The sequence below is a fragment of the Vulpes vulpes genome, chromosome 2 (assembly GCF_048418805.1).
Source record: "Vulpes vulpes isolate BD-2025 chromosome 2, VulVul3, whole genome shotgun sequence".
NCBI lineage: Eukaryota > Metazoa > Chordata > Mammalia > Carnivora > Canidae > Vulpes > Vulpes vulpes.
Genome location: NC_132781.1, coordinates 145154693 through 145172039, shown reverse-complemented (window position 1 = coordinate 145172039; position 17347 = coordinate 145154693). Strand labels below are relative to the sequence as shown.

Here is a 17347-nt window from a genome sequence, read left to right as displayed (position 1 = left end):
CTGGAAACAGCACCCACCTCATAGGGTTGTCGTGATGGCTCAATGAGCTGCTGCTGGTGAAGTATTTGCTCCACGCCTGGCACGTGCCAAGTCAATGCTCAAAACATGTGACATCACCCACATCTAGGGCTGCCTCCCAAGCTGACTTTGTCCTGTCACCCAGGATTTGCCTCATCTCACAAGTCCCATGCTCAGGCACTACAAGCTGATTTTCAGAGCCCCAGCCCAACAAAATTGGGAAGGAGAATTTATCACATGCACATACTGTAAAAAAATCATCAAAAATGGGCCAAAGAAAACAAAACAATCCATCGCTTGGCTGTGGATTATCCAAAGCCCAGGACGCTCTGGCCCCCCCTTCCCCATCTCTGAGCAGACAATCCAAAGCTGACTGGCACCACGGAGTCCCAGAGGACCAGAGGAGACTCACAAAGAGTCATGTACCTCTTCCTGCACACGCGTACGGGGCATGCTCAGCTCTTGGCTGGAAAGTGACAAATCCCACAAGCTCCGCTCAGCCCAACTGCCCCAGAGAGGCCCTACGGCTGGCCATTCCGCTATGGCATCAGATAACTGCAGACCAGCAGGGCCCACACACAGCCCCTTGGCATTGCAGACCGAGGGACAGTTCACGGCCTTAGAGATGCAGCCTGGGCACCTGATGCCCCTGTGAAGAGCTGTCCACCCACCACAACTAGTGCCACCGCCCTCCTTGCACCCCACTGCTGCTCCTGTCTGTTCTCGCTGCCTCTGGCACCATGGAGAAAGCAGCAAGGCGGCAGGACCTTAACTGGACACCACGCTGGGCACTTTCCTGGTTCGGGGGTTGGGAGCACAGTGGGGATCCTTTTCAGAGATGTCAGAAGCCTGAATGCATGCACCCCCACATGGATTAGGATCCCCGGATGAGACATGGAGCTTTCTGATCTCACTGTGTTTCCACCAACCACAGGGAGTGCATCTCCACTGCACAGTAAGAGACCGGACAGGGGCTATACAGTCGCTTCCTCCAACCTACCCAATATGGACCCCAAGGTCTATCCTAACCCTGAACTCTTTTGAATATTTGAGCACTACCCCTCTCCTTCTGGCTTCAGGCAACACCTCTCCCATGGAGAAAGCCCCTGTCACCCCACCCCCTAGGCACCTGTAGATACAACAGTGCCCAAACCTGAGTCAGCCTGGACCCAATGAGGACCCTTCAGACTCTCCAAGCAGCATCCCATTCGTGCTGGAAAGAGCACAGGATAAGGAGGCCAGGAACCTAGGCTCTATCCAGTGCCAGCTCTCCACTCCTTTTTGTGCAAATTTTGGTCATTTGCAAACCATCTTTATGATTTTTGCTTGAACCCAAGCATTATGCACTATCACTTACAACTGTCAACACAATTTTCTCACTTAAATGACTTTAGCATCATCGTAAGTCACAAACAGCTATAAAATCACAAATCCAATGTATAACCATTTGAGTGTTAAATGTTCATATGCCTGATAACTCACACCACATTTCTGGAACTATCAACCCGGAGCAAAGTTCCCTCTGTGCCTCAGATTCCCCAGCTAGAAGACAAGGAGGTTGGACTAAATGGTTCCCTCAGAGTCTCCTCAGGCCCAAGATTCCTCGAGATCAACCTGGCTCCAGTTCCCCCAGGAATCCAGAATGAGCTGGTCAGGATCCTGGAACATGGATGAGGCAAGGAGAGGCTGCACCTGCTGGATGGGGAGCCAAGACCATTGCCAAGAGAGGTGCTGGCTGGATGCAGAGCAAACAGGAGAGTCATACTCTCTACTCAGGGGCTCTCAAGGACCCCAAAACCAGTTCTACTCCCAAGCTCTATAGGCAGCTCCAAATTACAGGACTTTACAGTTAGAAAAACTTTATCCATTCACTTCTTTTTATAGCTGGGGAAACTGAGTCGTGGAGGAGTTTCTGCAAGGACAGAAACGAGCTGAAAACCCAAGTCCCCTGACTGCCAAGTCACCCACAACACCCAATGGGGGCCACACACTCCGCAAGTCTGAACTTCCCCTATTTACCTCCCCCTAGAGGCATGGGCTCTGGTTGCCGGCCTCGGAGTACAAAGTAGCCCCTTCTGGGAGGGGAAGTCAGGGGACTGTGATTTCAATTGGAATTTAAACATCCTATTAAAGAGGTTTTATGCAATTAGACTGGAATGAATGTACAGTGAGGCCCACGGCAGGGAGCTTCAAAGTGTGTGTAGTGGGGGTATCGTGGCCCATCTGAATGCGCCCACAAGAAGGAAACGTGGTCCCCCAGGAGAATAGGGCATATTAGTCTCCGTATGTAATAGATTTTTATTGACCATATGGAACTGATATAAAAATCATGTTGCACGGGGTAGTCTGGCCTGGAGACAGGAATGTGACATGAAAAATATGATTTCCATAACCAGCTGGGTGGTTCCTAAGTTCCTGAGCCCACCCCCCCAGGACCCCCAGCAACTCCCTCAGCAGCCCCCCATCGGGCATTTACCTGATGCCGTCACGGAGGAATCCCAGGCCAGCGAGAAGTCCGAGGCCTCCCCCTCTTCAACTGAAAGAGAGAACAGAGATGGGCCTGTGAGTTTTGAAGCTGTACAAACAAGCCATCAGGGTGGGGAACAGGACGCAGAAGAAGGATCATTTGTGGGGGTCCTTATAATGCCCACGACCAGGAGCAACAGGGCAAAGCCTACAAAGAGGCCTTTATTGGTTTGACCGAGATGTTAAATAATCAGAATAAAACCTGAACAGCGAGTAAGTGCTAGATCAGTATGCTTTCCCCACCACTGTGTCTGTAGTAGACATCACGAATCAATCACAGCACTGCCTAGAGCCAGATGCACCATCAGGATCTTTCTACACTGTGCTACAGCCGATCACTAGCTATCATCAGAGATTCCGCTTGAAACGAAGCCATTTACCACTCGCAGGAAGAGAGCAGAGACTCAGATCTCTCCCTGATCCTACAGACATTATCCTCCACCAAGAGCCCCCTTAAGCCACCACTGAATTGTGAGAGCTTGTTTGTGAAACAGATAAGATCACTCTGGGGGTTGGAGAGGCATGGATGGCGTGCTGTTGCACACACGGAGAGACCCGGCCCACAGACAGACCTCAGCAGATGCTAAGGTCCTGTGGTCAGTAGTCATGGGGTGGTAACATCAGAAAGTAAATCACCTCTCCACTCCCCTGCTGAACCCACAAAACGAGGCTGGGTACGGATGGGGGCGCCTCCATCACCCTGTACCCCAGCGCGTGAAAACAGGCTGGTGGAGATAGAGGCCAAGTGCTATGAGAACACAGGAGAAACTCTATTCGGCATAATAAAGCTCTTGTCCTGGAATTAATCCCAGTCTGGGGCATGTAATAATATTAGAGCTGGGTTATGGACTCTGTAAAATGGAACTTTGTTTAAGCCAAAAATGTGCATACACAGTATTTTTCAGATTTAACGGTCTCTGAAGTTCCACACATGTGCACACTGAAGCTACCAGGTCCCGCCCAGTTCCCTGCACGCCGTCATTGTCCTGCGTGGGCACACAGTGTGAGCCAGGCATCGTGCTTCCCAGGCTGCATATACTCCTCATCCTCAGACTCCCAGAGAGGCCAGTGACATCCCTGAGGTCTTACACAGCTACAGGGAGTACATACAAAATTTGGGCTAAAACCCACAAGTGTGTCTGGAAGGCAGAACAGTGCATACTGAAACCACTGTCTACAGGGACACAGAGGATGCTGTCGGGATTCTAGCAACCCGGGACTGACAAGCAGCACCCGCAACCCGCCCCACGGAAGGCAGGTACACAGTGCACTGGGCGGCCGAGCAAGGAGCAAGCAGGGTAGGCGACAGTCAGACACTAGATTCGAATCCTGATTCTGCCTCTAGCTCTACGATCAGGAGCAAATTACTGAACCTCTAGGCTCCAGTTTTGCCAACTCAAAATTAGATAATAAAGGTGCCTAAGCCATACGATGGCAGGGAGGATTGCGTGGGGCGATGGAGTCATCTGGCGCAGCGGCTCAAGCAGGTCTGGGGGGTTCTGGAGCCGGGGCTAGAAGAGCGCTGGGAATCCACAGGGCCGGCTCTGCATGGCCCTCCCCTTCATCACATACCTGTCCCGGGTCCCGCTCCCCAGCCAGAGCCTCGCAGACGGCACCCAAGTGGGGGGACGTCCCCCGACAAGGAGCAACAGGCCAAGGTCTTTCCCAAGTTTGTGTCCTGAGAGCAGAAACTCAGAATCCAGACAATAAAAGGCAGAGGCTACCTGGGGCAGGGCCGAAGCGCTCCTTTTACTCAGCGAGTGGGTTTTCAAACATGCAGCTTTGTAAATATGAATCAAGACCTCGCATCAGACAAAACTGGTATTACCCACTAAGCTGACTCCAGGCAGACAGTCCCCAAAACACAGGTGGACGGGGCCACCAGCGATCCGAAGCCAGCCGTGCGGGAGAGGAGCTGCTGCGGACAGCACCCACTGCCACCCCTGAAAATCCCTTCCCGTCACATTCCACCGTTTACTTACTTTAAGTTATAGGTATTTTGCTTCCATTAAGGAGCCATTCCTAGTTTGTAAGGTCACCATGCGGCAATTCCATGGGTCACCTTCAGCAAGATCGGCCTGGGTCCCTACGGGTACCATGTCAATCACGGGTACCATGACATGAATGCAAGACCTCAATCCTCCCTCTGTCCATAGTTTACTCCTGATATCAGCACAAGCAGTCCCACTCTGGGCCCACCCCATGTGGTCTGGTTGAGAAGCAACCTTCCAGATCACTGCACTGGGGGGTGGTCCCCAAATGCCAAATCCTTCCCTCCCCAAGATCTGGCCTCGGCCATCATGGGAAGGCCATGAAGACATCTCCCATTCTGGAGCTCTTGGGGGGAATTCCAGACTCTCTTGCCCAGTACAAGAAGCCTGCAGAGGTGGGAAGAGGAGGGCGAACTGATGCCGGCATTCACCCCATTAATGTCCTATCTCCACATTTTGTTCATCGAAGGTCTCAACACACCATCCTCTATACATTCCTAATGAGAAAAGGCCATGCTCGATGCCACCCCTGCTGCCACCACCACGAGGCTCTGCGCTCCCTGACACCAAGAATGTACAGAGGCTCTCCTTTCCTCCGGCCGGACCCTCACTCTTTGATAGCTAGATACCTGACAGGGGCAGCAGGCACGAGGGAAGGAAGGCCTTCCCGACAGCCCAAGCCAGGCACCGGCCGGAGGACCCTGAGTCCACACTGGCAGCAGGCACTCCCTGGGCACCTGAGCCATCCCCAGGTATGATAGACACCAAGGGACAAGCATCTCAGAGAAAACTCTATCAGCACAGTGGCCGGTACGGATAACACCCAAAGAGGCTGCCCAGCCAGCCAGGGGAGTTAGGTGCTTTCTGGAGACTTCCCCAGACTCTTCCTCTAACTTTTTCTTTCTTTTATTTTTTTTTAATCTAACTTTTTCATGTAAAGGTGTTTGGCCCCACTGAGGCAATCTCAAGGGGACCACAGGGACGTCGGCTCCTAGGGATGAGGGCCATTTGTGAGTGCGAGGTGGTGCACAAGGCTGGCATACACACAGAGGGAAGGAGTGTGGGCACAAGTGTGTAAGCGTGGGGAGAGGGCACGGGGAGTAGGAACACACAGGGTTGGGGCGCAGCAGTGAGCATGTACACACATGGGGGGTGTGGGGCTTGCGTTCACACTGGAGAGAGCACAGAGTGTATTAACCACGGTTTTTAGGGTGTGTTAAGTAGGATTCTGAAGCTCTATCAGGGTTGTAGACAGATCAGCACTCTGTGTTCTCTCTCTGCTCTGGGATCACAGGTGGTGGCCATCTGATCGCCCTATGGGAGTATACAGCTCATGAGCCTCAACAGACCCTGTCTCCCCAGCTCAGCAGGGCTTGTAAGTGACGACAACTGCCCTACTCTGGAAGTGCCTGTAGCTTAACCCTATGCACCAGGATGGCCTTGCCATCAGTGACATGCCAGCCAGACCCCAAAGACTGCTGGGCCTCTGGACTTTGGAAATCCAGAAGCATGGGGCAAGTGGTGCTAGATGGGCTCTTGTGTAAGCCACCTCCCCAGGGCCGCTTGCTCCAGGGAGGCTGGTGGGTCAGACAGGACCTGTGTTGGCAGACAAGGTGCAGGTCAGAGGCAGGAAAGCTCAGGCACAGGTGTGACGGCAGACGGTGTCTGGAGGTGAATGAGAGAGATGAACAGAAGCAAGCACTGCCCGAGGGCCAGAGGAAGACCCCAGGGAGGCCAGCAAGGCCCAGGAAGCCCCTTCCCTCCTCCAAAATCCACACACCAGTGCAGGCGCTCAGTGAAGGATGTGAGAAGGCCCTGCCCCTGGATGTAAGCCTCCAGACATGGGTACAGACAGGTGTTTTTCTGGGAAAAGCATCCATGGTTTTCAATGAAAAGATCTAAGAACACCTCGACCACCCCCTGCCTGCCAAAGAAAGGTTTAAGAACCACTAATTTTTTTTTTAAGATTTTATTTATTTATTTGACAAAGAGAGAGAAGAAAGCACATGGAGGGGAAGCAGCAGAGGGAGTGGCAGAGAGAGCAGGGGAAGCAGACTCCTCGCTGAGCAGGGAGCCTGATGTGGGGCTTGATTCCAGAACCCAGAGGTCATGACCTGAGCCAAAAACAGACACTTAACAGACTGAGCCACCCACGTACCCCAAGAACCACGAAATTAATGACTTTTATTTTGAGAGGATTCTCAACTGGCCACATCTCTGGCTGGTGTTCCCAAAATCTTAGGGGACCTCTCTGCACTGTCCTTGGCCCCAGTGATCATCCCACTCTTAGGGAAAGGCTGGGCACACACTGGCCTAACAGAGGCTGCCTAGAGGCATCCCTGTCCCAGTGGAGGTGGTGAACCAAGCAAGGGGCACATGGCTGCTTCTCCTGGGCCCATCTTTAAAGAAACCCTCTCACGGGCAGCCCTGGTGGCTCAGTGGTTTAGTGCCGCCTTCAGCCCAGGGCGTGATCCTGGAGACCCGGGATCGAGTCCCACATCGGGCTCCCTGCATGGAGCCTGCTTCTCCCTCTGCCTGTGTCTCTGCCTCTCTCTCTCTTTGTGTCTCTCATGAATAAATAAATAAAATCTTAAAAAAAAAAAAAAGAAAGAAGAAAGAAAGAAAGAAAGAAAGAAAGAAAGAAAGAAAGAAAGAAGAAAGAAAGAAAGAAAGAAAGAAAGAAAGAAAGAAAGAAAGAAAGAAAGAAAGAAAGAAACCCTCTCACTTATACCAAGCCAGGGCCAACGAAGGTAAAGGAGATACCTAGAGCCCAGATTCTCATCGACAAGCATGGAAGGGAGTGTCACTATTCCTGACTAAACAATCTCAAGGAGTTGAAAAAGTATAAAGCAAGGAGGGCTGTTGAGTATAGCTGTACGGGTTGTGCACTGCACAAGGGGCCCAGCAGAGGTAGTGAAAGAGAGTTGAAATTTAGCCCACAGCATGGGGTGGTGCAGGGCTATGAATGCCTAGAGCGAGATGTACCCATTCTTTTGCACAAAGGGCATAGCCAGGCTTTTTTCTCAACTTACATAGACATGCTGTAAAATGCAGCCCATGACCATCTCTAGCATCAGACCTCAGGAGCCATGAGCTCCAGGCAGTGGGTTGAGTCTGGGGGGTAGTGACGGCACGGGAAATAGCAAAGGCTCTCTGCAGCTAAAGCTAAAACTACCCAAAACCCCCCATGGCAGCCCGCTGGGCACCAAGCTCAGACCCTCAGAGAAGCTGAGATCTCATAACAAGGTCACATCACAGACCCGTTTATTTCACTCTCATGATTCCCTGACCACCAGCCAGAATGGGAATAAACTAACAATTGAAGAGGCTCGGTTAGGACCCCCTGCCCTTTCCCCCAGTGAGCGCAGCCCGAGAGCAAGGGCAAGGCCTCTGCGCCCCGTCTCATCGGTTGGTCTGCACCTCACCCCTGGGAGGGTAGATCTAGGATTTAAAGAAATCTATTTTTTGGACCACATGGCTCCTCCCCAGAAGCCTTCTTCCACCTGGTCTATTGCTTAAAACAAACGGCAGAATGTTCCAGTGTAGGAGGCAAAGCTGTTTCACAGACCCATCAAGAGAGTGTGGGTGGGTCTCCAAGTGGGCAGCCTTCAAATCAATGTTTACAGCAATCTTAGCAATGCTTGACTTTCCTCCTTAAACACTGGCTTTAGAACAAGCACCTATGAAAAGATGCAACTTGCCTGAGAATTATTCATCGATTGTTCCCCCGGCCTATCCTGGGCAGAGGGGGGTCAGAAGCCTGGACCTCACTCTGCCATTGCCTTCCTTCTCTCTCTCTGCCTCGCTTAGCTAGCAAACAGTGGGAACAGAGGACACTCCACAATAGTCCAAAAACTCAGGAAAAGAAGTTGGTCCATCCTTACAGGGAAGGTTAGCCTTCCAGAAGTCACCCAAAAGAGTTCGTCTGGTGGGACAGACGAACTAGATGAGGGTACCCGGAGACAAGCTGTAAGACAAAGGAGTTCAGGGGTGCCCGGGTGGCTCAGTTGGTTAAGTGTCTACTTTTAGCTCAGGTCATGATGCCGGGGTCCTGGGATCAGGGCCCACACTGGGCTCCCTGCTCAGCGGGGAGCCTGCTTCTCCCTCTCCTTCTGCCTGCCACTCTCCCTGCTTGTGATCGCTGGCTCTCCCTCTCTCTCTGTCAAATAAATAAATAAAATCATTTTTTAAAAACTGGAGGCGTTCAAGTAGCAGGTCCTCAAATAGGGCTCCGTGGGACTAGGCTCCAGCTCTGCCACATTCAGGCCAATAGATCTGGGGGCAAAATGCTTAATCCACTCTGACCTTCAGTTTCCTCCTCTGTGAAATGGGCATACTAACCAGCAGCATACTAACCAGCTCCCTGACAGGAGTGACCAGAGGACTGAATGAGCCGGTATACCTAACGCACACAGCCCAAGGTAAACACGCGCAATCCATGCCGGCATTCCCTCCCCCAGATTCCCAGGTGACCGTGAAGATCTCACTGTACTTGTGAAGACAGGAGGGCTCAAAAGGTGAGATCAGTTTTCCCATTAGATTCACCCACCCCACCCCCAGGAAGGGCCCAGTCGCAGCCCTGTGTCCTTAGGCATCACTGCCTCCTAGCCCCAGCCACGGTGCAGGGATGGTGTCCCTAAATGTGGAACCATCTGGTGGCCACAGACAAGAGCTCAGGTTGGCTCATCTCCCCTCCCTTCCGAACTGTCCCATCATCACCCCACAGCCACACGCCCCAAAAGTGGAGGACTGGGAAACATCTGTGGACAGAACAGGAGCACCAATCCCAGCACTCTTCCCTAAAAAATGAAAATGATGACAATGATGTGAAAAATAGGGTGACGGATGTGACATACTTCAAGTGTGCTGTTAAGTGTGAGAGCAGTGGTTTCTCACTAGACAAGAGATGGAATACATGCGGCAAAGCTGGCCCAGCTCCCCGATCCCACACCCATGGCAGACATTGCTAATCGATCAGGGCTCTCTTCTTCACCAGGCATGGATGCAACTTCAAAATCCTCAAAGAAGTGGATGAAAATCTACTGGCCTCCTCCATCCTGGTCCATACAGCTTCCCCTTCCTCAAGGATCTATGCATGGCACACACATACTGAGCACATTTGCACACACACCTTCCACTACCCTTGGGTGTGTGTCCACCTAGAACAGATCTGGGTCAGAGCAAGGACTGCCCTCCCCTGGAGAAAGCCAACCCTCACTGAGCCAGGGTGACACCAGGCACCATGCCACACATCCCACCTTCTGGTTCTCACTTCATCCTCCAGCCTCCCTCTGAGAAAGTCTTCAAAATCTTCACTTTTTTGATGAGGCAATGGGGCCTGAGGAGCTAGAGCATCTGTCCAGAAGCCAGCTCATGGACTCACAAGGCCAGTGGGGACGTTTCCAAGTGTGGCTTTAGCTCAGAGCCATGAACATCCAGCTTCTTACCCCTCACCCTGCCTGCTCCATCCCAGCCACGGGGCAGAAAAAGAAGAGGAAATCGAATATCCCAGAGACACCCAACGTGTCCACTTTCGTGGATAATGGAATCAAGAATGGAGAAGCAAAGACAGTGTCGCAAAGGCCAGGCATCCAAGTGAATTAAAACAGCTCTTTTCTTATTCTACTGAAGGAGTACCTCGAAGCTCTGTCGGAGGGGGAGCAAGGCCCAGGGAGTCAGCAGCCCCCGGGGACTGGTGAGGGGCCACAGCCTGCCCTTCTGTGTCTGTCCCAAGTGGGTGCACCAGAGGGCTTTTACGAATGCTCCCTCAGCTGCTCCCTCAAAATTAAGCCTTTACTTACCCACTTCACAGAAGGGGAAATAAAGTCCCAAAGAAAAGAAATAGCTCATCTAATGGGCAGTGGAGATGACAAAAGCTAGGGTGTCTGCCCAACTCAGCCAGGCACCCTAGCTTCCAGGCCCTCGAGTCCACATATACAAAGCTCCCCATGTGAGGTGCCCCAGGGCTTTCACCAGGGGCCAAGTTCTGTAGCTTCTGACTGTAGACTCCAGACCACCAATGGCCATGTCACCTGGCAGCTTGTTGGAAATGCAGACTCCCGTGGCACCTGGATGGCTCAGTCGGTTGAGCTTCTGACTCCTGGTTTCAATTCAGGTCGTGATCTCACGGTCATGAGATTAGGCTCCACGCTCAGCACAGAGTCTGATTGAGCTTCTCTCCTCTTGAGCTCCCTATACCCCGCCCCTCAAATAAATAAATAAATAGATAGATAGATAGATAAACTTTTAAAAAGAAAGAAAAGAAACGCAGGCTCTTAAAAGCAGAATCTCAGGCAGGGGTGGGGTGGTCAGCAGCTGATTCTCATGCATGCTAGAGCTTGAGAACCATACAATCCTGCGAGTACTTTTGTGAACCCCATTTTACAGATGAAAGAACTAAGACCAAGCAACTTGCCCACGGTCGCAGAGCTGGGCCAGCATGAAGCTGACTGAGATTCTTAGCCCCTTTGTATCACTTCAACAACCAGAAGCTCTAGCTCCAGACTGAGTGGGGTCAACCAACAAAAGGAAGACTCTGATCCTCTCCGCAGTAATTCAAATTTATGGAAGATTCCTTACGTTCCTCCCTGTGCCAGCACCAGGGGAATCTAGGAAAAGAATTCAGACTTTGGGCTCGCCCGATGCACACAGAGTCCTTGGGGCGTCAAGGGGACACCATGTGGGACAGTGGTGCATTGGCCAATGTTTAACAGGTGGTTCGGGGAGAATGGACACTGGTCTGTAGTATTTCTGTAGTGTAAATACTCCCACCAATGGGCCAACCTCAAGGTCCTGAACAGGGCACTGCTGAACAGGGATTTGGGAAAAGACATGCTCGGTTAGCATAGCACATGGATCAAGGGACCCACCATGGGAGGCGCAGGAGGGGCAGGGAGGGAAGGGCAGCGGCCGGGGGATGGAGCCAGCCCTGGAAGCCACGGGAGCCCACGGCTCATGCCACTGCTCCTCCCCGGCTCACCCCACCGCCTTCACCCTGCCCGGGCTCTGCCTCTTAGGGGCCCATGCATGTCAGAAATCCAGAACTCACTGAGTTGCCTTTTTCTTACTGCTTCCTAGATTCTTATTATCTTATTCTTATCTTATTCTTTTTTTTTTTAAGATTTTTTTTATTTATTTATTCACAAGAGACACAGAGAGAGAGAGAGAGAGGCAGAGACACAGGCAGAGGGAGAAGCAGTCTCCATGCGGATAGCCTGATGTGGGACTCGATCCCGGGTCTCCAGGATCACACCCTGGGCCAAAGGCAGGCACTAAACCGCTGAGCCACCCAGGGATCCCCAAGCATCTTTTTCTTTTTATAAAAGTCTCTGACATAAGCAATCCATGTGCAACGCAGAAAACTAGCAAATACATGTGAGTTAAAATTGAGAAAGGAAAAGTACAGCTTTCTGGGTATTAAATACATTGTTATAGCCTTCCAGAAAGGTGTAACAACATGTATACTGAACACCACACACGGTTCCGGAACCACTTTTCTAACTCAGCCAGTTACCACGATCAACAACTTTTCACATAGAAAAGGGGCACAGCCCCTGTCAGCACTGCCAGTGGCCCCGTCCTAGGAGGCTCCGGGGCGAGGCGACCCGGGGCCCAGGCGCTGGGCACCCAGGCTCCTCCCAGCTGTTGTCCACTGTAAGAGAAGCCGTGTTGCAGAGCACCTCCACACCCTGCACCCAGGGCCACGAGCCGGGTCAGTGATTTTTCTCAGAATGAGTTCCCCAAAGCAGGATTGTTGGGACAATGACTTTGCTGATTTTTAAGACACACATCCAATGTATATTTGGTCTTTTTCCTCCTTTACGAAGCGCTGAGCACCTCAAGTGACCTAGGACTCTGAGCCAGGTACTGAGAGAAAGAGGAGAAAGGGACTTTCACTTTGACCTTCGACCCACAGACTGTGGACTCTCCAGTGATGTGTTGCCAAGGCAGGACCCCTCGGGGGGCCGGTCCCTACAAGCTGAACAACTAAGTTAGGGTATGATGGAGGATGCGGAATGAATCCCAATCTCAGAGTGAGGCAGAAACAGGTAGGACATGTAAAGGAGGGGTGGGAGCTGGGGAAGGTGAGTGGCAGGCCCCAGCCTGGAGCTCAGAGGCCCACAGTCAGGGCCCCAGAGAAGGTTCACGGCTGGGGGACCAGCCAAGAGCCAGGGTGAGCGGCCCCTTTAAATGGGGGATAACATACTGACTTCCTTTTACACGAACACGCAAATCCCATTTCAGGAAGAAGGATAAAAATCATAAACAAAAAATCTTAGAAGTCTTCGGGTCCCTTTTTTAACGTAAATAAAACGTTTCCTGCTCCTAGATGAAGTTCAGGAAAATCCAATCAAATTGCATTTGCCTGAGCAAGGAAATAGAAATGAGGTGGGGGTAGGGGATCTGAGGCTGCCCCACCCGGCCCAGCCCGGCCCTCCTCTGGGTTCTGACTATGGGGACAACCTGGACACGGGCCCAGGGCTCCAGGCTTCTCGCCCAAACCCTCAGGGTCAGCCTGACCACCGGCTGCAGAGCCACCTTTCTCCCCTGGTCAGGAACACCACCCAGAGCTCAGGCTCCCCTCCTCCGGAAATCTCTCCCCCCTGCACTTAGATTAGCCCCCGTCTGATGCAAGCAAAGCAAATGCCCTACGATCAACTCCTGTCCGCCGTGGTGTGCTGTGGCCTGGATGAGTTAAGGGGATGAGCTAGGGAACCCATCTGCACATCACCATCCTGCAAGGCAGCTCTGGTAATAAATGAGAAACTATCACAATGTATCTGCTCCAGAGCCCCAAACCCAGGAGCCAGGCAAAGGGAAACCAAGACATGTTGCCCTCACTTGTACTCTCAACCAACCCTTTAGGGAGACCCTCAACATCTCCTCTCCCCCGCCCTCCACTTGACATAAGATGACACACAGTGACAGCAGAGACAGTACTCCCACTCTTCATGAAACATGTAATCCTCCCAATGGCTCTGTGAAGGGGCTGGATGATGGCACCCATTTTACAGTTGGGGAAACCAAGGCCTAAATGAACTTTTTTGAGAGAGCTAAATTATATAAGCGATGGGAGGTCAGGCTCAGATTTGAAGCCAGGTCTACATGGCTCCCAGAGCCCACGCACCTACCGCCCAGCCCCACCTGCCCCTCTCAGCCTGTGCTAAACAAACAGCACTTGATAGACTGAGCTTCCCAGGTTCTGAACTGACTCGGGAAAACCTCAGCTGAGGGGGACGCTTGGGGGTAAATGACTCCTCTTTTTGGAAGCCTCCAGAGCTGGGTCTGTGTGGTCAGTGTTGGATGTGCCAGTCTGGGTAGATCACAAACTCTCCCTCGCCCTGGGATACTTCCCAGCAGTCTCAATCCTTCATCTATAAAGCAGGAGTAGGGACACTTGTTTGGCTCAGGCTGAAGAATACTCTTGACCTCAGGGTTGTAAGTTTAAGTCCCACATTGGGTCTAAAAATAATAAATAGGGACTCCTGGGTGGCTCAGGAGGTTGAGCGTCTGCCTTTGGCTCGGAGGTGATCCCTGGGTCCCAGGATCAAGTCCCACATCGGGCTCCCTGCAAGGAGCCTGCTTCTCTCCCTGCCTGTGTCTCTGCCCCTCTGTTTCTAATGAATAAATAAACAAAATCTTTAAAAAATAAATAAAATAAAATAAAAAATAAAAATAAAAATAATAAATAAAACAAAAATAATAAAGTGAAAATAATAAAGTCCCCATTTGTTTTGAAGGCAAAGTGCAGTAACATACATAAAGAGCTTAGCCCAGGGCGCCTGGGTGGCTCAGTCAATGGAGCATCTGCCTTCAGCTCAGGTCATGATCCCAGGGTCCTAGGATAGAGCCCCGCTTTGAGCTCCCTGCTCAGCGGGAAGCCTGTTTCTCCCCCTCCCTCTGCCACTCCCCCCACTTGTTTTCTCTGGCTCTCTCTATCTCTCTGTCAAATAAATAAAATCTTAAGGAAAAAAAAAAAAAGAGCTTAGCCCAGTGCCTGGCACACAGTGAGCAACACTAAATAGGATTATTGTGTCTGCACTCCCAATAAATCTGTTCAGGGTTTGGGGGGTTTCCTGCAAATTCCCTTTCGGTGCAACTGCCTGCCTGGGCCTTAACACTTGGAGGGCCTCAGGCCTCCCAGGCTGTCCTCCTGTTTAATCCCCTCTCCCTGGGGTTAATCTCCTCGTTCATATATATATTTCATTTCATACAGTCACCCCTGCACGATCTCGTTAACCAGCAACATGCAGCATATAAATGTGGATTTACAACAGGGCCTGGCTCCCACTTCCTGGTTCGGTGGCAACGCTGGGTCCTCAGCCACTAGCTGTCCAACCCTGATGGAAGGTGACGAAGCCAAGAACACACACTGCTGTGCACGGAGGGGCCGTAACCACGTCCCATGCCAAGGGGTGGACGGAAGCGGCCCACTGTGTGCGAGGAACCTGAACGTGGGAGCTGGAACCAGGGGGTCAGGGAACACAGCCCAGGGTCCAGGCCCCTCGCTCAGGAGGGAACGGGACAGCACCCACCCAGACCTGTCCACTGTTCAAGATGCAAAGGAAGGAGCGGATGAGACCAGAATCCCACTCTCTTGCCTTTTTTCCAATTTTGTTTGAAGAAAAGCACCGTAGAGTAGAAACTATTATTTTTTACAACCCCTTAACAACTTATGCTCTGTGCTAACATACTGTAAATAAATGTCACTACTTTGTTATACATGTGGTTTATCTTAAACACAAGCAAAGAGGAAACTGAGTCTCTTATTAGAAACGGATGTGCACGTACGTGTGCATGTGTGTGTGTGTAAGTGTTTTCATCTGGTTTGGGACATGCAGGCCAGCTCTCCGTCTGCTTCTTCATATCAAAAGCCCCAAGCCTTCCACAGGAACGAACTGTAATGGCCATTTCCAAACATTTGGTAATTCCACATAGATGTCCCAGGGGTAGGGGCAATCATAATAAATACTTTACAGTCTCAGGAGTCAATACTTTTCACAGGTCTGATTTGGGAGGGGGACATTTCATTGGCACCACGTGTCCCCCAGCTCGGTCCCAAGGCCCACCCATGGTGGTGAGAATGCACCTGGGGGCCTTCAAGGGGCCTTGTGTCTCCCCCAGCAGCTGGCCCCACCAGGGCAGGACTGACACCACCTGCCCCACCTGACGTTCCTGAGACGATGCCCAACAAGGCAGGTGTGGTGGGAGTCTTCCTGGCCATGCGCCCTGAGCAGTCCAGTCCCCAGAGCTGGCAGGGCTCACCCCACCCCTCCCTCCGGTCCTCCCAGGAGTTTGTCCAGGAGTACACATATCTGTAACTTGAGTTACAGAATGCTTCTTTCTTTCTTTCTTTCTTTCTTTCTTTCTTTCTTTCTTTCTTTCTTTCTTCTTTTTTTCTTTTTTTTTTTAAATGAGATACACACAGGGAGATAAGCTGAGACACAGGCAGAGGGAGAAGCAGGCTCCCTGCAGGGAGCCCGATGCGGGACTCGATCCCAGGACCCCAGGATCACACCCTGAGTCGAAGGCTCAACCACTGAGCCACCCAGGCATCCCAAGAATGCTTTTCTTTACCTCAGCGCTACCTCCTTGGCTTACATGCCTTCGCGTCGCGCCTCTGAAGGACACTCCATGTGAAATCACACACCTAGTGTGCTACTCACAATTTTCCTAACAGATATTAGAAGAAGCATGGCAAGTAACATTTGCCTAATAGACAGTAGAATAAACCTGTAAGTACGGGGGAGGGGACTCTCGTTCGCCTATGGGCCATCTGAACCATGGCAGGATCTGGGAATGTTGAATGTCACACTTGGGGGAATGCAGGCACACCCTGATAACTAAGGCAATGGGGAGCCAGCGACCGCACCCCCCCCCCACTTCCGCCCGGCCCAAAGTTCCGATCCAGCGTCCTATATGGAACTCCGGGAAGCAGTCCAGCCCACTTCAGTTCAGTGAGGGCTGAACGTCAGGTGACAAGGGTAGCACTGGGCAGAGGTTGGCAGGGGACATGCCAACTACAGACTCTCCCCCGACGTGTGGCTCATCAGCCCACCAAGGCCTCGAGCGGAGGGATGGAAAATTCTGGGGAGTACCCAGGTCATCTTCCCGCACCACGGCCAGGCTCTCGGGCCTCAGCGGTGTGGGCCCACTTCACAGGCTGCACTTCCATGGAGAGCACCAGGACGGGCCCAGGCAAAGCAGCTTCAGAAAGCCTAAGGGGAGCCCTACTGAAGCCAAAGCCCCAGAGGGGCCTGGTGGATGGCAAGGGATGCAACCCAAGACAGGCCGCCTGCAGCCCCCCAGGCCCCAAGAAAAGCACAGCCCTGGAAGGAGGAGGCTGGCCCTGGGTGGGGGTACACCCAGCTCTTCTTACCATCAATCACATCTGTCTCACCCCTCAGCCCTGAGAGGCCCAGTGCTTGCCAGATGTGGGCCGCCCGTGGGGACAGAGTTCATTTTTCCTCGAGTCCTGTGATAATACTTGGCTGTGTTTATTTAACTTTCTGCTTTGGATGGGCCAGGAAAATCAGTTTGGCTCCCTTCGATCAAAACAGAGCAGCCCACACATCATGCAAGGACACCCACACAGAAGACGCTCCCCCTACACCATCCGAAAAAACACATCTGGCCCACTGCTGGCAGGGGCCGGCCTCGGGGCCCAGGGGAGACTGCTCGGTGCAGTCGGGGGTAGGCCAGGACTCCCACCCAGGCTCCCCACCACCCCAGGGTGGCATCTCAGTCCCCCACCAGGCCCAGGACCTCTGGGAGGGTGCAGGTGGTACAGATGCAGCTCAGGGCTCTAGGAA

General features: G+C 52.2%; 1 protein-coding gene across 5 annotated transcripts in view; it reads right to left on the bottom strand.

Moving 5' to 3' along the window:
* ZNF423 (zinc finger protein 423) overlaps positions 1–17347 on the bottom strand; it is a 345703-nt gene that overhangs the window by 270413 nt on the left and 57943 nt on the right. For all 5 annotated transcript variants that reach the window (XM_026011720.2, XM_026011722.2, XM_072750276.1 and 2 more), the window contains one exon: positions 2495–2554. In XM_026011720.2, the coding sequence (XP_025867505.2) occupies positions 2495–2554 (60 nt within the window). The remainder of the gene's footprint in view (positions 1–2494; positions 2555–17347) is intronic.